The sequence below is a fragment of the Pongo pygmaeus genome, chromosome 3 (genome assembly GCF_028885625.2).
Source record: "Pongo pygmaeus isolate AG05252 chromosome 3, NHGRI_mPonPyg2-v2.0_pri, whole genome shotgun sequence".
Classification (NCBI taxonomy): domain Eukaryota; kingdom Metazoa; phylum Chordata; class Mammalia; order Primates; family Hominidae; genus Pongo; species Pongo pygmaeus.
Window position 1 is genome coordinate 159,205,566 of NC_072376.2, and position 25,095 is coordinate 159,230,660.

At 38.4% G+C, this 25,095-nt stretch overlaps 1 protein-coding gene across 9 annotated transcripts in view; it reads right to left on the reverse strand.

Moving 5' to 3' along the window:
• Positions 1–25,095, reverse strand: part of SLC10A7 (solute carrier family 10 member 7) — a 268,404-nt gene that overhangs the window by 59,041 nt on the left and 184,268 nt on the right. For 6 of the 9 annotated variants that reach the window (XR_008502285.2, XM_054486373.2, XM_054486371.2 and 3 more), the window contains one exon: positions 11,985–12,020. Coding sequence is in view for 6 of the 9 variants with exons in the window: in XM_054486373.2 (XP_054342348.1) it covers positions 11,985–12,020 (36 nt within the window). In the remaining 3 variants the exon portion in view is untranslated. Of the gene's footprint in view, positions 1–8,242; positions 9,838–11,984; positions 12,021–25,095 lie in introns of those variants that run through there. The other 3 variants (XM_054486376.2, XM_054486377.2, XR_010126150.1) reach the window with 2 other exon arrangements.

Consider the following 25,095-nt stretch of genomic DNA (forward strand, 5'->3'; position numbering starts at 1 on the left):
ACCTAGCTTTTCTCATATAAAGTGAAGATAATACCTCCAAAGCTAGTCATGCCTGTTACGTGGGATTATGCATCAAGTAACCACAATAGCTACTCAATAAAAATTATCTTACCCAGAAAAACAAGGTTTCTTATACAGAGATGTGAGAATTCAAACCTATTGAATTTAAGAACTGCTGAAATGGAAACTAACAGGAGAGACAGTCAGATCAAGGGAACATATAGTTAGCCTAGAAACAGAGCCTGGTATGTATATATTCTGTGTACATATGTGTTTGTGTATATACATGCATATGTGTGTATCAGTCCAATGATCACAGTGCCTTATAAACCTACTTGCTGAGGGGCCAGCTCTCTAAGAAACCAAGTCATATAAAATCAGTTGATAGAATAGAAGAGCTAGCAGTGCCCCCACTTACTCAAGGGGTGCTTACATGATTCCGAATGGGTGAGCATGTAGGCCAATGTTTGTCAAATACCCCAAGGTAATGATGTGACCATCCCCACATATGAAGATTGTGTCATCTATGAACTCTGAGGATGACTTTCAGCAGTGGTCAAAGCTTGCACTCCACATGTTTCAAGAGGTCTTGATGCTCAATTGACCTTTATGGCTGGAGAGAGGAGAAGTGTGGCTTTGGTATGTCATTCTAATGGTAAAAACTCAAAGTGTTACTGACCTTTCTCTGCGAATTATGCACCTTTTAAATAAATTGATGGTCTGCAGAATTTGGGGGCTTGAGCCCATGACAACACCATCCAATATATGGTTTCCTTAGACTGCAATTACACAGAATTAGACTGATTTGTTTCTATGGTGTGAACAGCTATCTTTGACCTACTTTGTCTTTCAGAGGGAGTAGGAAAGAAGCCTAGATATACAGGTAGCTTCCTTTCATTCCTCTTCTTACAGTAAGCAAGATGTAGTTGGGGAGAAAGTATGAGTTAACTACTATGGAAACTGGTAGTCATATGGAGACTGCACAACTTGTAGAGAACAGGGGTCCACAAAAGGAAAGATTTCAAAATGCTTGATCAATTGTCCTAGTACTGTTCACTAGGGTTTAAAACCCAACCACCTGACTTCACAGCCAAAGTGCTTAACTCAGCCCTATCGCCTCTTCATCTTAATTACCATCCTATACTACTTTTCAAGTTTTAGAATCTCTCTCCTTCAATCTTCTCCATTATATGCTGCTGATAAAGACCATAATAATGGCTGCTAAACATAGTATTAGTGATAAACCACATCAAAGGAAAGGAAAGATATGCAAGTTTTTAAGTGATGTTAGACACAACAGAGAATCAGAACCATGCAAATGAAAACAAAAAACTGAAGTAAGCAAGAGATCCATTGAGAAACATTGGAAGTTTCTATCTACCTTTTCATTCTCCTCAAATTAAAAATTCTCTTTCAGTAGAAAATTTATTGCAAAAAATCTACTTCTATTTAATGAAGTGTTTTCTATGTTAGTAATCTCCTTTGAAATATAACTGTGAAAATATAATTTCTAAGTTGAATTTTAATTATTTGTGCATGTATCCTCTTTTCTCTATTAAACCATAAGATATTTAATGAAAGGATCAATGTCAGATTAATCTTTGTAGTACTCACAATACACAATACATCTCAATAAAAGGATGATTATTTTGCTTAAGATTATTAAAAAACTATAATTTATTTTTCATAGCAAATAAAAGGTAAGATGTTATGAGTCAGGTTGAGTTCCTAACCTCCTAACCATTCATTTATCATTTGAATGATTCTAATCATTCATTACTCATCTACCTTTCTATTGCCCTCCTTCCAATAAATATTTATTGAATACTTGGCATTGAAGATAAGGTAATGAATAAGACATGCACAATTTCAATTCCTGGCCTGTTAGAAGTTAAAATCTAGTGGACATTTGCCACTTGTACCACTGTTTCATAAGGAAGATTAATATGAAATTCCAAGTAATGAACTTATAAGTACAGTTTTTAAAGCTGGACAAGGCGTTAATTTATCCTCACAGACAGGAACTCCATGGACTGAGGAAGATACACTGAGAAAATAAAGTAGAACAATAATTTCTGCCCTTGCCTAAATGAGAGATATGTTATCAAGATAATTGAGGTAATGCATTTGAAAGCACTCTCAGTCTATGATAATCTGAATGTTTCTGTGCCCCTAAAATTTGTATATTGAAATCCAAACCCCCTGGGTGCTGGTATTGGGAGACAGGACTTTGGGAGGTGATTAGGTCCTGAGGGTGGAGACCTTATGAATGAATTAGTGCTCTTATAAAAGAGGCCCTAGAGAGCTGCCTTGCCCTTTCCACCTTGTGAGGACACAGCAAAAAAGCAGCCATCTATGACCCAGACAGCAGGCCTTTACCAGACACTGAATCTGCCTTCATCTTGGACTTCCCAGCTTCCAGAACTGTCAGAAATAAATTCCTTTTGTTTATAAGCCACTCAGTTTGTGGTATTTTTTTTACAGTAGCCTGGATGAACTAAGACAGGATCTTAGTAGTAAAAGGTGATACTTCAGGGAAAGTTTCACTGCTGGCCATGGTAAACATTGGACTCAATTACACACAAGATTATAAAATTATAGATATGTATGGTTATAGAATCCTAAAGTTTTAAGTCTTAGGACTCAGCCCATGATTAAGATCTAAAGTAGTGGGCCAGCTGCTGCATTTCAGATGAGTGCTTTTGTAGAATCTTGATATCCTCCAGGGATTCTATTTTTCTCTATTAAGTGTCAAATGTAACATTTGCATGACTCTTTACAGTTTACAATATGCTTCCACAAAAATTAACTCATTTCATCTTATCATAATCTTCATTTTACAGAGGTAAAAACTGAGGCTGAGAAGGGTTAAAGAAAACCTACTTTTACATAACTGGTACTGGCTGCCAATTAAACCAGAATTTTATACCTTTTCATCATACTGTGCTACCTCTCTACAAATAGAGTGTGAGGGAAAGTGCACTCAGTTCCTTCAAAGTGGCTTCATAATAAAGAATATGTCTCTGAAGTTAGAGCATATAACAAGAAAACAGCAGTTTTAAAAATAGCTCCAACCCAACTTTTTGGACAGATGCATCCATTCATTTGTCCAACCATGCATTCACTTTCATTCAAAACATTCAAAAACATTCAAATAATGTTTTTGAGTGGCTTCAATGGCCAGGCACTATTTTGGGTATTGGGATTATGACGGTGACTAAAACAGATAAAGTCCCTGCTCTCTTGTGATGCTTACATTCTAGTTGGAGAACATAGATAAACAAATTAACAAATGATTAAGATGTCATGAGATAATAAACGCTAACAGGAATATATGATGGTTAATTTTAATGTGTCAACTTGACTGAACTATGGGATGCCCAGATAGTTGGTAAAACATTGTTTTTGGGTGTATCTGTCTGGGTATGTCTGGAAGATATTAGCATTTAAATTAGTACACTGAGTAAAGAAGATCCACCCTCACCAATGGGGGCAAGTGTCATCCAATCCATTGAGGGCCTGTATTGAACAAAAAGGCAGAAGTAGGGTGAATTTACTCTTGTCTTGAGCTGGGACATCCATCTTCTCCTGTACTTGAACACTGGGACTATGGGTTCTTGGGTGTTTTGGCTCCAGGACCTATACCAGCCACCACCCCCAACCCCCAGTTCTTAGGCCTTCAAACTCAGACTGGAGCTAAGAGTTATACTACTGGTTTCTCTGATTCTCAGGCCTTTGGCCTTGGACTGAATTACATCACTGGCTTTGCCATTTTCCCAGCTTCCAGATAGCAGATAGTGGGACTTCTAGGCTCCATAATTGCATGAGTCAATTCCCATAATAAATCTCTCTCTCTAGGAGGCTACTATGCACTAGTGCTCACTCCCTTCCTCCTGCTCAAGGACATGTGTCTACAAGCTCTCCCTTATTTTTTCTGTATCAGTTTTTCTCTCCATACCTGGGTTAATCTTATCGACACAAACGTGGTACTCATTTTCCCAGTTTAAACAAAATCTTCTCTTCATATTTTATTACTTTGTTAGTACTCCATTTTCTGTACCCTTTACAGAAATATTTCCCTAAAAGAGTTATCAATTATCACAGTCTTTAACTCTTCTTCCATTCTTTCCTCAACCCATCCAATCAGGCTTTGAACTACACAACTTTGATGAAATAGCTCTTGTTAAGGTCCTCAATAACCTCTGTCTTCTTAAAACCAATGGTCAATTCTGAAACTTCATTTTATTTGAACTATTAGCAGCAACTGAAGTAGTTGATCACTCTCCCCTTTTTGAAACATATTCTCTGCTAAACTTCTAGGACACCAAAATTTCTCAGTGTTCCTCCTAAGCAAACTGGGCATTCCTTGGTCTACTTTGTGAATCTCTTACTATTGCAGTGTCCTAGCACTTGATCCTCTGATATCTTTCATTCTTTATTATCACTTTCTTTCAGTCTAATTTAAAACCCATCTAGATGCTGACGTCTCCCAAATATATATCTCTAGTTAAGATCTCTTTCCTGAATTCCAGACTCATATAGTCCATTGCTTACCTGATGTCTCTACTCAGATGTCTGAAAGTCAGTGGAATCCAAGTATCTCCCATGCTGAATTATCCTTATGAGTTCCTTCAACCTGCTCAACCCTAAAATCTTCCCTATCTTAGTAAATGGCAACTCTACACTTCCAGTTGCTCAGGCCTGGAGTCATCTTTGACTCTTCTCTTTCCCAAAAAACCTTCATTCAATCTCTTAGTTCTACTTTCCAGTTCTACTTACAACTACCTCCTATCAGATTTACTCAACCACTCTGGTCCAAGCTAACAGGATCACTTGCCATAATATCATTAGCTTTCTAACTGGTCTTCCTTCCTCCACCATGGTCCCCTTACAATCTGTTCTCAATCCAGCATCCAGAATCATCCTTTAAAAAAGTACAGCAGAACATGCATCCCTTTTATCAAAACCCATTTAATGGTTTCCGTCTCTCTCAAATTAAAATTCCAAGTCCTTACAAAGGACTTTAAGGTCCTAAATCATTTGTCCCCTGCTCTGTCTCTGACATCATCTTAATCTACTCTCTCCCTTGTTCACTGTATTCTAGTCACACTGGCCATCTTGGTGTTTCTTAAGGACACTGGGTATACTCTCAGGACCTTTGCACTTAGTGTTCCTTCCACCTGGAACACTCTAGCCCCAGAAGGCTCACTCTCTTATCTCTTCCAGACCTTTGCTCAAATATCATTTTCTCAGTGAATCTGAACTTAACCATCCTATTTAAAATAGCAACCCTCTCTCCCATCCTTATCTAGTACTTCCTATTCCTCTACATTATTTTATTTTTGTCTTCAGCATTTTTGTCTTCAGCATTTATTTTGTCTTCAGCATTTATTGTCTTCAGCATTTATTGTCTTCAGCATTTTTGTCTTCAGCATTTATTTTTGTCTTCAGCATTTTTGTCTTCAGCATTATTTTATTTTTGTCTTCACCTATCTCGCACACTATATTTCTACATATCTGTTGGTTGTTTCTTTCCACTAGTATTCTCAAAATGCTGTTTTGAGAGCAAAGACACATCTGTTTTACTTATTGTTATATTCCCACACCTGGGACGGTGTCTAGCATGTAGAAATAACTCAGTACATATTATTGAATGAGTAATGAATAAGTTTAAATAACTTTTTTGAGGAATTCTGCTACAAAAAGGGAGCACAGAAATGGAGTGCAGGTAGGATAAGGTGAGGTTTAATTTTAAGATGTGTAATATTACAGAATGCTTATATGCTAATACAAGTAATCCAGTAGAGAGAGAAAATATGATAAAATAGGAGAAAAAGGAATATCTGTATGAATCATATCATTAAGCAGGACATAAGAAATGACATAACTCAAAAAACTTCCTTTAGAGGGGAGAAAAGACAGTTTATCTATAGAAACAGGAGAAAAGGCGAAGAATATGGCTACAGATGCAGGTGGGTGGGATCACGTAAAATTTCTCTGATTGCTTATTTCCTCATCAGCCAATTTCCTTTTGGCAATACTTGATATGAAAAAAGAGGCACTGGAGATTTGAGAGGCAAGGAGAAGGTGTGAAATGATCCTCTAGAGAGTGGAAGAGTGAATTAATTAAAGGAAAGTAGTAGAATTGCCAGGCTTACTTACATTTAGTTGTCATGAATTTCAAATGAGACCAGTCAGCATGGTAGTGTGTTTGCTCCAGCATGTTCAGGTACATATGCAGGAAGGTGTAGAGTTAGAGTTCAGCAGGGTTAGTACTTTGCCAGGCAAATATGAAGCAGTAGAGATGAGCAAGATTGTTGATGGTGTATGTAATTAAGGAATTATAATGATGGACCCATGAGGCCTAGGCTGGGTAAGATGGGATGTGAGGGCATGGGGTGAGAGTAGGGTGGGTATAGTTAGATGGATCGTAAAGGTGATAAAGTAAATGAATTGGCCATTCCAGTGAAGAACTTTTGATTTTGGGGATAAATCATAAGATAGGAGCTGTTAATCAGAGAGGACATTTGAAAATTGGATTATCGAGGGATGCAGTTATGGAAAATAACAAAGTGAAGGACCTGGAATAGTTGGCTGAGATAAAGTGAAGGGCAAGCTTGCTGGAGAAGAGGTCAAGAATTTAGAGACCAGGGTATTGGAAGGACCAACTATGTGAATACTGAAAATACCAAGAATTTTTAAAGTATACTGTTAAAAAGAAAACAATGAGAAGATGCTAACATTTTTTTTGGACTGATAGTGGCCTGGGGTTCTATTGATAATTACAACAAAGAGGAGTAGCAGGTGGTATAGCTGTGTTGGTACAACCTTCAAAGGAACCAGGGCATTTTATGGAAAAGGCATGGGAAATGATCTGGAATTGGCAATGAGGTACAAGGAAGACACTTTCCCCCATTTCAAGACTGTGGCAGAAACATGAATCAGAGGACAGGTTTTGATTGGAGCAAGAAAGTGAAGGAAATATTCTGAGAAAAGGTTAGGAATACAGCTGAGATTCCACCAGCAAAAATGGCCTTCATTAGCTCCTATGCCTGAATACCCAGAAATTTCCATTTTATGATATGGTAAAATAAGACAATACTATTTCCAGGAGTTGTATTAGTTTCTTGTACTTCTATAATAAAGCCCCAAAACTGGGCAACTTAAAACAACAGAAATATATTGCCTCATGGTTCTAGAAGCTCTAAATCTGAAATCAAGCAGAGCCATGTTCCCTGTGAAATCTATAGGAGAGAATACTTCATCTCCTTATATTCTGATGCTTGCCAGCAATCTTTGGTATTTCTTGGCCTGTGGATGTATCACTTTAATCTCTGCCTCCATCATCACATAGAGTTCTACCTGTGTGTCTCTACCGTCTCTTCTTGTTCTTATAAGGACATCAATCATATTTGATTCAGGGCCCACCCTATTCCAGTATGTCCTCATCTTAACTAATTACTTTTGCAATTACCTTATTTCCAAACAAGACCACATTCTGATATACTTGGATTCAAAACCTCAACATATCTTTTTAGGTGAAACAATTCAACTCACAACAGGGACATTGAGAAAAACAGTACACCTTTTATGGAATGTGTTCATATATAAACATTTTTAAGAGATGGGGTCTCTGTATGTTGCCCAGGAAGGTCTTGAACTCCTGGGCTCAAGTGATCCTCACACCTTTGCCTATCAAAGTGCTGGGATTATAGGTGTGAGCCACCACACCTGGCCTTTGTTCACATTTTAAGTCATTCAGGTTCTTGCTCAGTTACTTGCTCAGTAAATGAGTTCTTGCTCAGTTACTTGCTCAGTAAATGAGTTCTTGCTCAGTTACTTGCTCATTATTTACTCAGTAAATGAGGCCTGGTAACCAAAATGCTTAAGACATTTCCATTGTTTATAAAATGCATGACAACCTAAACAGAGAAAAAGTGTTATATGCGATGCATATGATGTAAAGTCAAAATACCATAAGTATCTAATGATGTGTGTGATAATGCCACTGAACCTACTGGGATAGTCCCGTTGACTCAGAAGGGAAGCATTAAACTTTTACATTGAGGGTCTTGGCAAGTCTTTCATTATTGTAGCTCTATAATTTTAGAATGTTGAACATTACAACTAAAGTTCATGAGCCTATGGGTCTGTGAGTAGGGGAAAGCTTGTAATAAAGTGATGCCATAATTTTTATCGGCATGTTACCGCACAGATATGGAAAGGAGGGGAAGAAAATTACTTTGGTTCTTTTTTTTATTATTATTATACTTTAAGTTCTAGGGTACATGCGCACAATGTGCAGGTTTGTTACATATGTATACATGTGCCATGTTGGTGTGCTACACCCATTAACTCGTCATTTACATTAGGTATATCTCCTAATGCTGTCCCTCCCCCCGCCCCACCCCACGACAGGCCCCAGTGTGTGATGTTCCCCTTCCTGTGTCCAAGTGTTCTCATTATTCAATTCCCACCTATGAGTGAGAACATGCGGTGTTTGGTTTTTTGTCCTTGCGATAGTTTGCTGAGAATGATGGTTTCCAGCTTCATCCATGTCCCCCTACAAAGGACATGAATTCATCATTTTTTATGGCTGCATAGTATTCCATGGTGTATATGTGCCACATTTTCTTAATGCAGTCTATCATTGATGGACATTTGGGTTGGTTCCAAGTCTTTGCTATTGTGAATAGTACCACAGTAAACATATGTGTGCATGTGTCTTTATAGCAGCATGATTTATAATCCTTTGGGTATATACCCAGTAATGGGATGGCTGGGTCAAATTGTAGTTCTAGTTCTAGATCCCTGAGGAATCACCACACTGACTTCCACAATGGTTGAACTAGTTTACAGTCCCACCAACAGTATAAAAGTGTTCCTATTTCTCCATATCCTGTCCAGCACCTGTTGTTTCCTGACTTTTTAATGATTGCCATTCTAACTGGTGTGAGATGGTATCTCATTGTGGTTTTGGTTTGCATTTCTCTGATGGCCAGTGCTGATGAGCATTTTTTCATGTGTCTGTTGGCTACATAAATGTTTTCTTTTGAGAAATATCTGTTGATATCCTTTGCCCACTTGTTGATGGGGTTGCTTTTTCTTGTAAATTTGTTTGAGTTCTTTGTAGATTCTGGATATTGCCCTTTGTCAGATGAGTAGATTGCAAAAATTTTCTCCCATTCTGTAGGTTGCCTGTTCACTCTGATGGTAGTTTCTTTTGCTGTGCAGAAGCTCCTTAGTTTAATTAGATCCCATTTGTCAGTTTTGGCTTTTGTTGCCATTGCTTTTGGTGTTTTAGACATGAAGTCCTTGCCCATGCCTATGTTCTGAATGGTATTGCCTAGGTTTTCTTCAGGGTTTTTATGGTTTTAGGTCTAACATTTAAGTCTTTAATCCATCTTGAATTAATTTTTGTATAAGGTGTAAGGAAGGGATCCAGTTTCAGCTTTCTACATATGGCTAGCCAGTTTTCCCAGCACCATTTATTAAATAGGGAATCCTTTCCTCATTTCTTGTTTTCGTCAGGTTTGTCAAAGATCACATGGTTGCAGATGTGTGGTATTATTTCTGAGGGCTCTGTTCTGTTCCACTGGTCTCTCTCTCTGTTTTGGTATCAGTACCATGCTGTTTTGGTTACTGTAGCCTTGTAGTATATTTTGAAGTCAGGTAGTGTGATGCCTCCAGCTTTGTCCTTTTGGCTTAGGATTGACTTGGCAATGCAGACTCTTTTTTGGTTCCATATGGCAAAAACTGGAAGCATTCACTTTGAAAGCTGGCACAAGACAGGGATGCCCTCTCTCACTACTCCTATTCAACATAGTGTTGGAAGTTCTGGCCAGGGCAATCAGGCAGGAGAAAGAAATAAAGGGTATTCAATTAGGAAAAGAGGAAGTCAAATTGTCCCTGTTTGCAGATGACATGACTGTATATCTAGAAAACCCCATCATCTCAGCCCAAAATCTCCTTAAGCTGATAAGCAACTTCAGCAAAGTCTCAGGATACAAAATCATTGTGCAAAAATCAAAAGCATTCTTATACACCAATAACAGACAAACAGAGAGCCAAATCATGAGTGAACTCCCATTCACAATTGCTTCAAAGAGAATAAAATACCTAGGAATCCAACTTACAAGGGATATGAAGGACCTCTTCAAGGAGAACTACAAACCACTGCTCAACGAAATAAAAGAAGATACAAACAAATGGAAGAACATTCCATGCTCATGGATAGGAAGAATCAATATCGTGAAAATGGCCATATTGCCCAAGGTAATTTATAGATTCAATGCCATCCCCATCAAGCTACCAATGACTTTCTTCACAGAATTGGAAAAAACTATTTTAAATTTCATATGGAACCAAAAAAGAGCCCGCATTGCCAACTGTTTGGTTCTTTAATCACAAGTCAAAAAAGGGTCTCAGAGATTCCAGCCTCTGAGATACTCCAAGATGTTACACCCTAGGCCTCAGCCACCTAATTGTGGCTGTAACATCTCCCCTGCTCTTCTTAAATGAGTTACATGAGTAAGAGATGTCACTCTTCCATAATGAAGAAAACCCAGGTGATGCAGCCATTTATTGTGCACTTACCAGATGCTGAGCTCTATACTAGTCCCTTGACCTACTGCAAATGGGGACCTCAGACAGGCCTGCATCCTGTGCCCACCAAGGGCTGCATCTGGGAAACTGTCCTGTGATCCCAGGTCTTGGAAATAAACTAATAGATGATTCCAGTTTCTCACAACTAGTAGCAGGTAGTTACATAATAAGTCTTTTCTTCCAAATTAATGCAAATAGTCTCTTTAGTTTCAATCTAACTAACTGCAAATTCTGTGTTGGTGAAGTCCATGTCAATGAAGTTTGTTATGCTGAGGAAAGTGATCTGCTTATTTGACTCTTCTTACCTTGTCAGAATGGAGCCAGAATTTCAAAAGGGAGGGTAAGGCTGAGGTTTATTACTTGAAGGTAATGTCTTTCATGAAAGATGTGGAATCCAACTGTTTAGTAGTATATCTATCCCTCCCTATTTCCTACTCAGCGGGTAAGAAATGAAGTCCCTCATTCTATTACTCTAATTGAATTCCAACTTGGGTAATTACACTACAATTAAATAAATTTTCCCCATAGTTTTAATTCACTGATAAATAGTGTTAGTCAAACAGCTACATTACATTCCCAGAAACACATCCCCACTACATTTCAGTGATAAGCAGAGTGATTTATATTTGGAAGATGTGTGTATGAAAAGATGCACAGTTCATAAAATATTTTAGGTATCATTCATGATTACATATGCTTTGCTGAGCATGAGATAACATTAATTTCTATTATAATCTTTCATCTAATTTCTCATATGCTTAGTGCCAAAAGAAATAAGACAGCTAATTAGCATTTCTTGTTTTCAGAACAGTTTTTGTTTAGTTAACTAGAAGCCTGTACTGATTTGTATTTTTAATTTTTAAAGCACCTTTCATTATCTCTGGGCGATAGAATGGAGGAGGTGTTACTTCCCATTCTACAGATGAAAAAAATTGAGGCAGCCTTCCCCAAGGTGAGGAAGCCAGTTATCATCAGTACCAGCCTTGGAACCCAAGCTTCCTCTGATCCCCTGGTCCTAGGGCTCTTTCTGTTAAACACTATCAAACACTGGGTCACTATCAATCACTTTAGTTTTACTAATGAGAAAATAAAGAGCAGCGCAGTTTTTGTAACCTGTGTCATGGGGTCATTTATTTGTAATATAATGATTTAGCCAGGAGCTGGAGGCCTAATGACTGGGTCCTGATGCTGTTCTTGGATCATGAAATTATAAAGCTTCTTCGTATCTGAATATTATTATGCGGTACAGCTAAACTGGAACAACAATTCCAAATATGGTGCAAAATAATTCAGATTTCATTTTTGTTCTAATGGCCTTTCTTAAAGGGTTGTAGATAGCTTTTAATAAAATATGTTAAAGACAACATCAAAATACTCACAAAAAGCAGCAGGAGCAGGGGTGTTATAATGATGCCCTGAAAAAAATAAAAGAGAGGATGATCATTTATCAGCCTGGAAAGCAGGACACTTTCTTTGCCATTTTAAACTCTGAGGCATAGGAGTGCTTATCTTCTCACTGCTGTTTAATAAAATCTAGGAGATAAGGAGAGGAGAGTCCCAATCTTGGCTTTCTCTTCCATAATAACATCTCTATTACAATTATTTGTATTTGGCAGCCTGAAAGTGCAACCACCAATCTGCCTTAGGTTCATCTTTCCTTTTGTAAACCTAAATTCCCTTCCACATTGCACATGGATCACACAGATAGAAGCTGGTGGCTGGCAAGCTTCCTCACTCCAAGGCTTTCAACTCTAACTTGGATAAAATGCCCCTTTTTGAGAGAAGACAGGTGGTTTAGTCCCAGTTGGGGTCCTCTCCTGAGCAAAGACCACGTCAGTTGTGATGAATGAGATGTCGTGACTTTGTAATGTGAACTGATCTCCCCTAGGAAATGAGCTGGGATCTCAAAACTCATTTCACTTGATTAGACTTCATGTCTCCATGGTGGAAGGCAAGTCTTTCATCTAATTCAGCCACATAGGACCACCTCAGTCCCTCTGCCTCCCCTAGGCAGAAATGAGCAAAAGATTTGTTTTCTTCAATGACAGGGAACAGTTTGAGGCTGTTGCCAATGAGGCAGAATACCAGCTTTTAGGTTTCTTGAAGGCGAATCTTTAAAACTAAGTGTTTGAGTTGGGAGTTGTAATGACAGGCTTCAGTTTTGGAGCAGCTGATGATTATTTGCCCGTTTTAGTTTTTCCTTTCTCTCTCAACATTTCATTATGATTTATACAAGAAAAAACATTTCAGATTTTTATTAATGAATTCTACTTGGAATTTTAAAATTTCAGAGAATCTGAGGTTATGCATGCCTAAGACAGAAAAGAGACAGACAGACACACACACACATACACACACACACACACACACAGAGAAAAAGAGAGAGAGAGAGAGACAGATAGACAGAGGTACTATACCAAGACAGTGTCCAAGATCCAGATCTGGGACTACTTCATTACTTTTGGAAGAAAAAAAGTCCTTTTGGTATTTACATGAAAGTCCCTGTGTCGTAACAGTCACTCAACTGTTTTGCATGTGGCCCTAGAGGGACTGGCTTACCTTAAATGAACAATGCTACCATGACTTTCTGGGGCATATACACGTGTGAATATCCACAGACAGACTTGTTTTATTATTAAATAATAGAATGAATGTTTTTTATTGTGCACACTTTTGCAATTGGCCAAAGAGAATACAATATTTTAATCTAAGAATCACTTTAAATCCTACTTATTAAAACAGGTATTGTGGCCTATCAACTCCATTGGTATCTATGAAACAGGTTCTCATTAACACATTTAGGAGAGCCTAATGTGCTAAATGACAAATAATTGATAACTTAGAAGGGCTACTGTCCTTCAATGACTTGTACTAAGTTCAGACTTTAGGAGGAATTCCAAATTTTACAGGGCCACATGAAAATGAAAATATCTGGCTGACTCAGTCTATATGAGAGGCATTCAATTTCAAGCAGATTTGTTTAAACATATAATTAAACATCCACTTATATACTGGGTACTGGGCTCATCCAAGAGATTCAAGAGTAAGTACAACATGGTCCCTATGCTTAAACAGCTTATAATCCAGTAGAGGACACTGATCTATAAACAAGGTTCAATATAGAATGATATAACTGCTGTGACCGGCGCTGCCACAACTACCTGTGCGCATTGTCCAGGGGCCTGAGGATTGATAGCCTCCTCCCCGTGCCACTGCATCTAGCGCCCATGTGCACCATTGGGGGGCCTGAGAATAGGCCCACTCTGCCTGCACTGGCACACGTGCACATCATCTGAGGGTCTGGAGATCGACGTGTGCCACCCACTGGCATCTGCAGGCACCATCTGCAGATCAGAGGTCAGGCCAGCCCCACCTGCCACCAGTGCACTGGCACCTCTGCACATCATATGGGGGCCTGGGGAATGACCCACCCTGCTCGCTGCCACTGGCACCTGTGCACACCATTGGGAGGCCTCAAGAGAAGCCCCCCTGCCTGTTGCCTCCACTACCAGCACCAACATACACCCTCTAGGGGACTAAGACTAGGCCTGGCTTACCTGCTACTGCCACCTGCACAGGTCATCTGAGAACCTGGGGATTAACCCATCCCTCCCACCAGCACCCATGTGCACCATATGGGGGCCTGAGGATGGGCCTCCCTGTGTGCTACTAATGTTCATGTTGTCTGGGGGCCTCGGGATTTACTCACACTTCCTTATCACCACTGGTGCTTGTGTGGACTATTGGGAGGTCTGAGGAGAGACCTCTCTCACCTGCCACTGCAGCCACCAGTGCCTGTGGACAACATTCCAGGGCCTGGGAATTAATCTGCCCCACCTACTGCTGCTGACACCTGTTTGCATCATCGGTGGACCTTAGGAGAAGCTGTTCCTCTTCTACCACTGCTGCTGCCAGCACCCATGCACAGTGTCGGGACTCACTCTGCCCACTACTGCCAGAACCTATGCAAACCATCCCAGGCCTGAGGATAGGTCCACTCTGCACTCCACCACCACCTCTGGGGTCCATGGACTGGACTACCTGGAGTCCCTATCCCCCAAAATGCCTCACCATAGCCTCCACTAACAACCACAACAGACACCACTGAGCTGATTACAGCTGAAGAAATACAAAGACTACAATACTGTGACCATCCAGAATCAAAGCCAAGGCAATCTACCAAACCAACACTATAGATACATCTATAGGAAAAATTCTTTCCCTACTAAAGCCAATCTATAAAATTGGAAGAAGCAACTGTTATGCCAGATGTGCAGTAAGGACAAAAAATATGAAAAAGCAAGAAAACATGACACCTTCAAAGGAACACAATAATTCTCTGGTAACAGATCCAAAGGAGAAGGAAATTTATGAAATGCCTGAAAAAGAATTCAACATAATGATACTAAAGAAAATCGGTGAGATGGAAAAGTGTTGTTATCCACAGGTTTTTCTCCCTGAATACTTCTAATGGATAGTCAATGACACATGATAGTTTCTTTGCAGCTCTTCCAAGGACTTATAACATTTGTTCCCAAAATAGTAAAAGTTTCCTAGCAAATAGGAAGTATTTGCTAATTCTGGATTTAATATTCCTTCTTATTTTCTCAAGAATAGCTGTTCAAGTTCATTAAGAGTGAATCACTATATAATGCTGAAACCTACTTTTCAGTTGTATTAGGAAGTGAGTCAGCCAGGAGGCATTCACTTTGAGAAGAGCACCATATTTTTTAGTAAAGTCATCACGATTATTATTAAAATAATAAAAACTAACATTTATGTAGTACTTATGTTGGATATTGTACCCAGGACTTTAACTATGTTATTTTATGTAACCCTCACAACAACTCTCTGACATAGGTACTATTATTATATTATCCCATCTACTAGGTAAGAATGCTGAGCCTCAGAGAGACTGAGTGAAGTAGGAAGAAGCAATGCCAGGAATTGAACCTCCCCTTGGCTCCAGAGCCTGTGCTCTTGAATGGTGTAAATAAAATCTTTGCATTGTTAAGTTATTTCCTCAGGGTTGTATTTTAAGAGTAAATCTGAGAGGAGTTTCGGGCTCAGTATGTCTTTTTGATGACATAAAACAAATTGAGAAGTAAGCCTTCATGTCATATGGCAGATACATTTTTTTAGAGTCAAATTTTTGCAAATATCAGTGGTAAAAAGGGTGAGCTAAACATTTAAACTGCATCAGCAACAATCACTGAAAACTAGAAAATTAAATAAACATGTTATTTTCTTTTGAGTATATGCAGCCCAATTTAATTATTTCTCTTTTCTCTTTCCTAAGTAAATTCTCCTGAAAATGGATAAAACCAAAGCGGTAGGAGATAAGCACTTCTAGCAAAAGATGTTACCTCCTCCTTGCAGATTCAAGGTCAAGACATAGTTTTAGCATCCTTGCAATTGGGATGGTGTATAAAGCTTTCTGATTGCAACACCTGAAGAAGTCAAGTCACAAACTGACTGGCTTTCATTGTCTCCTGAAAAAACTTTCAGAAAATCCATTTATACCTCAGATGTGAATGACTAGGTGAATGTATTTCAACGACTTTAGTGGAAAGAAAGAGTGTTAAATCTTAGATGCAGATTTAGTTGCATCAAAATACAAACAAAAAGCCCCAAATAACAGCAAGACAACAAAACTGTGAATGTGCTTCTCTCAGCAATAGGACTTGCAAAAAAAGGCAAAACTAAAGTGAAATTATGAAATTTTTGAAATAGAAAATGTTATCAAGAGGTTTTGCTGCAACAACTACAAAGATCACACAGATACTAAAATTGACTTTTTAGATTTGTCTCCAGGATACTGCATTAACTCAGTTTTCACAGAAAAAAGAATATCAGTTTTGAAAGGGATCTTAGAGATACCCTGGTCTAGTCCTCATCTAAAGTGTGAACCCCTCTCTCTGTCTCCCTCACGTCCTTATATAATGCTGAAATCTACTTTTCAGTTGCATTAGGAAATGAGTCAGCCATGATGCATTCATTCTGACAAGAGCAACATAATTAAGTTTTGGGGAAGTCATCGCAATTATTATTAAAATAATAAAAGCTAACATGTATGCAGTACTTATGCTGCATACTGTATTAAGGACTCTGTGTTATTTTATGTAATCCTCACAACAATTCTATGAAGTAGGACAGCATTATATACGGATGGGAACTGTGATAGCTGTGCCTCTGCCAGAGAATCTCCCAGAGAGAAGACACCCTTGCTCTTCAGGCAAACAGTGGCCTGGCTGAAGCTTTCTCATGAAGAGAAAGCTCTTTCTTATACTGCTTCCAAACCACTACCACTGCTGCTCTGTCTTCCCCTTGAAGCAATTTAGGGCAAGCCTCACCTTCCTTCCTGGTGATAGCCTTTTAAATGATGCTCCTGAATGGTGTAAATAAAATCTATGCCTTCTTCAGCTATTTCCTCAGGGTTATATTTTAAGAGTAATGCTGAAGTTAGCATTTTAGCCCCTACAGTAAGTTTTCTCTAGGACAAAAGTCCTCAGTTCCTCCACTGTTCCTCTTAGGGCAGGGTTCTGAGCTTTCTCTTAGACGTACACTCACCCAGATAAATTTAAGCCTCCACATTAATGGGTCAATCTCACTTATTAACAATTGACCAAAACTTGGAAATGAGGCAACAAGAGGACAGCATGTCCCTTTAATGTCATCTTGGAGTATTATCTATCAGCCAATCCAAGGTTTACTTAACCACCTTTGTTTAACTTCTATTTACTATTGGTTAAGACTCAGACTATAAAAATATATGTTAACTTACAGAGTTTTTGTTCAGTAGTGATGGAAATCATTTCTGTCTAGTAGAAAAAAATAACCACAATAACTATGGTTTTATCGCCCTGTAGGCATTGGCCAGTTTTGTCTCTAATTTAGCATACTTATTTCAGTATGCTTTTCTAATGGCCTGGGTAACCCCCATTTTTATAATCTCTCCAGAACTAGCTTTACCATCCTGATGGTTTCCTCATTATTCAGTTAAATAAGTGTTTGACATGTGTTCATTCTGTATGTATAAGAAAGTCATGTTTTTAACTTTTCGAAAATTATACTTTGACAACTCCTTTCTTCTGAACTTGTATTAATGAAAATATCATTTAAAAAAAAAAGATTACTGTCAACCTAAACCTCCAGGCTATCTTCATCTTTTGTCCTGTGGTCAGTATATAGTGATATCTTAAACAGTTAGTGAAAAGTTTATTCTTCAAGAATAAAATGATGTCAAACCAATATTTAATGAGTGAGACTGGTCAACAAATCCTAAGCAACAAATTATAAAGAGGCGGTATAGGGAATTCTGGACACATCTAAATTTCAACAAAATGGTCAGGGTATATACTCTCCAAAGAATATGACATTATAAGCATGAATGTCAAGATACATAACTGAGAAAACTTTTAGAAAGAAAGAAAGAGACATTAGGAGCCCAGGGAAGGGTAGTTAGAAAGAAAGTGGTGGTGGATTGGTGAGCAAGGGCCTCTTTCCTCTCCTCTGACTATACTTTCCCCTTTACAACTAGACCTTCACAGACTAAGGATCTTAACATGCCCAAATCAAACATTTAGCAGTTATGGTCTAGCAGCTGACAGGAACATGCTGCTTTGTTCATTAGGCACAGTACACCATAGTGAAGACAGAGGCATCTGACTATTTGAGCTGGATAATACTAGCCACTGAAATTGTCCAGTTAATTCTCTCTAGTCTGAGACCACGTGCTATGATTTGGATCTGTGTCCCCATCCATATCTCATATTGAGTTGTAATCTCCAACGTTGGTGGTGGAGCCTGGTGGGAGGTGATTGGATCATGGGGGTGGATCCTTCATGAATTGTTTAGCACCATTCCTTTGGTGTTATTTTCATGATAGTTAGTTCTCGTGAGATCTGGTTGTTTAAAAGTGTGTGTAGTACCTCCTACCTTGCTCACTGTCTTGCTCTTGCTTTCAGCATGTGAAGTGTCTGCTCCTGCTTTGCCTTCCACCATGAGTAAATGCTCCCTGAGGCCTCCCAGAAGCAGAGGCCATTATGCTTCCTGTACAGCCTGCAGAACCATAAGCCAATTAAGCCTCTTTTCTTTATAAATTACCCAGTCTCAGGTATTTCTTTATAGCAATGCAAGGACAGAATAATACACCATGCTTGTCAAGAAAACGTTTAGTAATAATTTTGTTTTCCAAGTAGCATTTCTGACAGGAAGACAGCACACTGACTAGTTGACATCAGTCTCCTGGAACATAACCACACTAAGGTGTGCTGATGACATTTCTGGATATGTAAAGATACGGACCTATTCCTGGATGGTGGTGATCCCATTAAAGCAATGTCACTCAGTGAGGCCTTACAGGAATGGCAGCTGGCTTGTCCTAACGACATTACATTTAATTAAGCGAACATTTATTGAGTACCATGTATCATATATTACTGGTGCTGAGGGGAAAAGGTGAATATATGGTTTATGTCATAATAGTTTATGCCATAAACAGTTCCCACCAGAGAAAGCAGTTCTACCTTGTTCCTCTCTAACTTTAATACTTTCATCAAAAAATACCTCTATCATCTTATTCTCAAAAAAATGTGATGTTTTTTCAGGCCAAAATTAAGGGTCTTCTACACTTACATTAAACATTAGCTTATTAGATTTGGCCTATTATCTTTTTCAGATTTTGATTTGTCACTGACACATTCAACATGTACCTACTTAGTGACTACCATGCCAGACCCTATTAGATGATGAGACACAGAGGTGAATGACGCATACACAATCAATGCCCTCAACGTTTTTTAGAGAAGACAGTTAAGCAATTACAATAAAATGATAATGTTCAAAATGAACATTACACCGAACTATGAGACTGCTTAACAGGGAGGTGAAAGCAATTAAGATGAGAACTGAAAGAAGAAAAGGAGTTAACCAGGCAAAGGAGTCAGAACAGTAGAAGGGGAAGGAGAGGAAACAGGCAGAGGGAAGCGACTATAAAGGCACTGAAGGCAGGAAGAACATATAGAAACTGAAAGTGAAGGGCAGAATGTGAGGAGTGCAGCTGTGAGAGATGAAGTTAAAAGACAGATGAATCAGAAAAGCCTAGTAATCCATGGTAAGGAGTTTGGGCTTCACTTCAAAGCAAGAGGAAGACACTGGAAGAGTTTATGCAACCATGGGTGTGGGGAGGGGCAATGGAACTGGCACAGTGCTCTCTGTGGTTAGGTAAGAATCACTCCATGTGTACTTTAGAGAAGACATTAAAGCAGAAGATTAGAGTGAGGCAGGCTAAGCAGGAGGCTATTCAGGACTCCAGGCAGAAGATGATCTGGGCTAAGGCGATGGGATCTTAGTCATCAAGATGGACCAACAGAACAGATTCAAAACGTATTTGAAAACTAGACTAGTAGACTGTTCAATTAAGTTTGTGGGGAGAGTGTCAAAACAGAAGGAAGAACAGTTTCTTAGTTTTCTGAGTTAAGTGATTCTTGACCAAACAGGAGATCATAGAGCCAATTACTGAGCCAGAGTGGAACTGGAGATGCACAGACTCATTTTTCTTGGGAAAGATGATGAGTTTGAGGTATCTGCAAGGCCTCCAACTAGAGATACTGTAATAGCTGGAATTATAGGACTGAAACTCAGAATAGGGTCTGGACAGTGAAAACAACTGAGTAGTCCTCAGCATATAGCTTGGTTTGGTGATTTACTGCTACAGAAAATAAGTTAAGAAATGTAGACTATAGATTGAAGCTTACTGAAGGCTAGATGAAAACAATTTCAATAGATGACTAGCGTGAAAGTTAAATTGGAGTACATGGAGGGCTGAGTAAGGAGGGAAAAGACGCAATTTGGACAAGTCTTTCCAGAAGTCTAGCTGTAAAGAGGAGGAGAAAAACAACAGCAGCAATGTAAGAAGAATGAAAGTGTGGTAAATGGAGTTTGTTGTTTTTGGTTTTGTTGTTTGCTTTGTTTTGAAAGAATCTTGAGGATTCTTAAAATTCATAGAAAAGAGGCAAAAAAGGGTCACAGGAATAGAGATTTAGTAAAGAGAAGGAATTTTACCTATTGCAACTAAAGAGGCAGCAGGGAAGGAGCCCTAGCACACAGCTAGAGGGTTTAACTTGTAGAACAGCAGAGGGTAGGTATCTCTTTATTGTAAAAGAAGAGCAGAGGTTATAGTAGGTACAGATGAACGTAGGCTTGAATGCTTGATGTTGGAAAGTTGAAGGCATTTTCATGTAAGAGTTTCTCTTTTCTCTGTTTTGTAGAACATGAAGGATTTTACTAAAATGAGGGGAAGATGGGTGCAGAGGAAGGGGAAAGTCAGTGATTGGGAACCTGTGTTACGACTATTGGGAAAGAGTCTAAGATGGTGAAGGGTCTGAGATTACCACACTTTCAAGATGACAAGTCTGCCTGCCACACATTCAAGTGTGCTGGCAGAAGGCTCAAGAGTCCTGGATCAGAGCCAAAGGATTTTACCACTCATAGAACAGCAAGCAGCCTAAGCATGATGTTGGTGTCATTTCCCCTTGTCCCCAAGTCAAGCAGGTGATGCAGATGGGCTCGAATGGATGCCCGCAGAAGCAGTGGACTGCATTCCAGGAAAGGAATACTGAGCTTAGGGAACCTGAATCTTTTATAACAGGCAGAAAGCAAAGCTGCCCTTTGTTCCAGAGTTGAGAACGAAGGGTAGTCAGTGCCTCTGCTGACAAAATGTATAGAAATATGAGACACAGAGAGAACTGTCGCCCAACAGAGGAACTGTCCCGCAGACCAACCCAGTTGATATTGGTCATCTAAACATATGAGTTATCAAGCCCATTATTGCTCCCATCAAATACCACCACTGAGCTAATATTCCCATACAAGGAAATGATAATAAGATAATCATTTTGAAATGACCAGAAAAACTTCTCTCCAAGATGACATTGATTGCCTAACACTTCATGAACACTATCATTTAAACAAGATTCTAACCAACTGAAGTGACTTCTGACTCATAATTTACTCTCTTTGTTGTCTTAAAATGGGTGAATCTGCTAAATATCTTTTTGAAATCTAGATCCTCACTAGATTGAAATGTGATCTAAGCACCAGCAACATTGATTTCACCTGGAAGCTTGTGAGAACTAGCTGAATATCAGACTCCGCCCCAGAACTACCATGTCATAATCTGCATCTTAGCAAGATCCCCAGGTAATTTGTAGGCATATTAAAATTTTAAAAAATGGATTTAGATTCTAGAGCAGAGGTTGGCAAACTTTTTCTCTGTAAGACCAAGTAATAATTATTTTAGCCTTTGCAGGGACACTTCTGCAATTACTCAACTCTGCTATTGTACCTGGAAAGCAGCCAAAGACAATAAGTAAACAAATTGGCATGGTAAGATTTGCCCCAGGGCCATAGTTTGCAGATCCCTGCTCTGAAATATTGCTTTGAATTAGAAATTATATTTCAAACAGAAATAAGTGTAACAAACTTGTTTTTAATAACTTGGCTTTGAGTGAACCCACACTGGCTTTTAAACATCACACCATGTTCCTTTGTAACTCCTTATAACCCACTATTTAATGACCCATTCTTTAATTTTTCTTTAGACTGATATCAAAATTACTAGTTAATAGTGTGTAAAATCCACTTTCTTCCTCTTTTTGGTATTTGCAGTGATGTTTGCACATTCCCAGCAGCTGTTGATTCTGCTCCTTCTCTTTATGATTTGTCAAAGATAGTGATTCAGAAATCTCAAATGTCAGTTCTCTCAGGATCCTATGATGTAATTTGTCTGGGCCAGCAGATAGTCTGCCTATCTTGGACCTGCTTTCCTTTGTCAATATTTACTTTACCATTTCTAATCTAAAGTTGGTTCTCCTTTACAAGGATAATGGAAGCAAAAGGATGGGGATCAGTGCAGAGGGGGAAATTAAAGATGCTGAATAGCAGACAGAATGTGTGGGGTTTAGGGCTCTAATATCTAGAGCTATATAAACGAGGACAGACAAATACAAGAACACAAAAGTGAAATAATATGTACATTGCTGATTAGAACTAATGTAGTGATATATGTTAAAGATGAAAAACAGCATTCAAACTCATGACTTCTCTTTTTTGTTTTTAACTGAAAAAGCAAACCTTCAGGCTATGTAAACTCATAGAACTGTATTACATTAACTTGGCTTTTCCTATCCAGGTTAAGAGTGACAAAAACAATTTGAAATTTGATTAGAGCCCAGAGCAACAGAGATGTGGGAACTTTCTATTATTTTCCAAAAGATTTTCATGTAAATGTCTTCTAAGTTTTAGATTTAACATGCAATAAATAATTTTCTAAAGAAGTTTCTTAAAAATGCTTATTTGCAGAGTATATATTAGACCAAGGAGGAGGCAAAAGGAAACTAAATCAAAATTTATTTTTTGAAGACTAGAGTATAAAGACATAAGCTTTCATAGTGAAAGTAAGACCTAACAGAGCTCACTTTGGCCTGCATGCCTCCACCATGGGCACACAGCTACAATCTGAGGTTGCAGTTTTATTTTCCCTGAGAACACATGGAGCAGCCGATTATTAGTATCACCGCAAACATTACACACAAACATTACACACAAGATACACAGCTCTCTTAAAATGTCAAGAGGATCATTTCACATTATCCAATGGTCAGCCAAAGTTCCTATGGCCTGAATATTATACATAGGAGCTTGTAGTATTTCTTGCTTTAGAATCATGGTTCAGTTGATATAAAATACCACCATCATAAAAATAGCCAATATTTATTGAGGTATATTATGTACTAGGAACTGTGCTAAGTACATTACAAACATTATCTAATTTAAAATTCCGGTAAGTAAACTGATTATCCCAATTTTATAGGTGAGAATAAAAAAGAGGCTTATAGAGACTAACCTAAGGAAGTGTCAGAAGATAGAACTCAACAAAAGGAATAAAAACAAAGTTGAGAGATCAGGAGATGGTCTGAGTTGTTAAAAAGAAAAAAATGTGCAAAGAAGGAAGCAGAAAATTTAAAAGAAAAAGACATTTAAGAAACAGATTGTAGAAAATTAATGTAAAATATATAATATTAATTAAAACTAGGGTCAACGATTACATATATAACTTGCCAATGGTGTTGGAATACATGAAAATAAGGCACTAAGTAACTCTCTTAGGTCACTAGAGTAACACTGGATGTTTTTTCTCACTGGTTTAAAAGATTTAATGTGTATCTTCCATTCTGCTCATTGATGTCTGTAATACAACAGTGCCTGGCAAATATTAGGCACGTAATCATTTTTTTTTGCTGAATGAAAGAACAAATGAATAGATGAATGTGTGTCCACAAATGTTTCTCTCATGGAGCAGCATATCCATTTGATAAGAAACACACACACTGTCTGAAATGTTTTAAAACCCTTGTGTTTGTAATAATAATGAGACTAGTTGACATTTATTGAATGCCTACTGTGTATATGTCAGCAACTTTTCTATGCTCTTTATATTTACTAACTCATTTGGTCCTCACAACAAACCTATGAGAAAGGTGCCACTATAATTCTCATTTTACAGAGGAGAAAACTGAGGTACGTAGACAAGGAATTGTTCAGAATTCCCAAGCAGTAAGTGGCAGAATGGGAAGCAAGTCATGCAGTCTGGTTCCAGAATCCAAGATCTCTACCATTGTGTTGATATACTGGATAAGAGTTCTTTAAGAATTTAGAGAAATCAAAGAATTCTAGCTGAAAGAGACATTAGGGATAATGTGTTACCTCACTTTACAAAGTGCAAAGTTGATGCCCAAGGAGGCGATGTCTCTCACTCTTGGGTGCAGAGTTAGAGTTAGTGGAAACACAAGGAGTAGCACTTTAGTGTCTCAAATTCCCTGCCCAGCTCTTTATTTCTAATACCACACTGCCTCCTACAAACCACTTGAGTAGAACAAAGCTCACATATGGAAGATCTGAAAGCAGTTACTCAGCACTATATTATTTACCATACATATAAAGCAACAAAACAAAACAAAACAAAAACACATAGATGATAAAATTAGAACAGATTAGAGGAAGGTTTTTAAAAGAGATTAAATCTTGAAATAGGCACTTTCATCCCTACCCTAAAAGGCCCATGAATTACCAACAAGACTATGGGAGAATATTTTTGAAAAAGCAAGGCAGAGAAATGGAAGATGGAGGAGGGGGACAGTATGAAGCTCAATGAGGACAGAGAAAGGAGGCAATGGAAAGTGACTTGAGGGAGATTTGGGGAAGGGGCTTCTTATGTAGGCTCCTGGATGTTAAAATAAACTTCTAAAATAATCAAAAACTGATTCTCTTTTATATAAGACACTCAAAATAATGGTTTAATCAAAATCACTATTCAGATTTATAACAGAACTTTAACAGAAACAAACAAAAAACCCAGACCATGTCTACACATGTGAAATGAATAGGTTTGGCATAGCTCATCTATTCCTTTTGGACGTGTCTAAATGA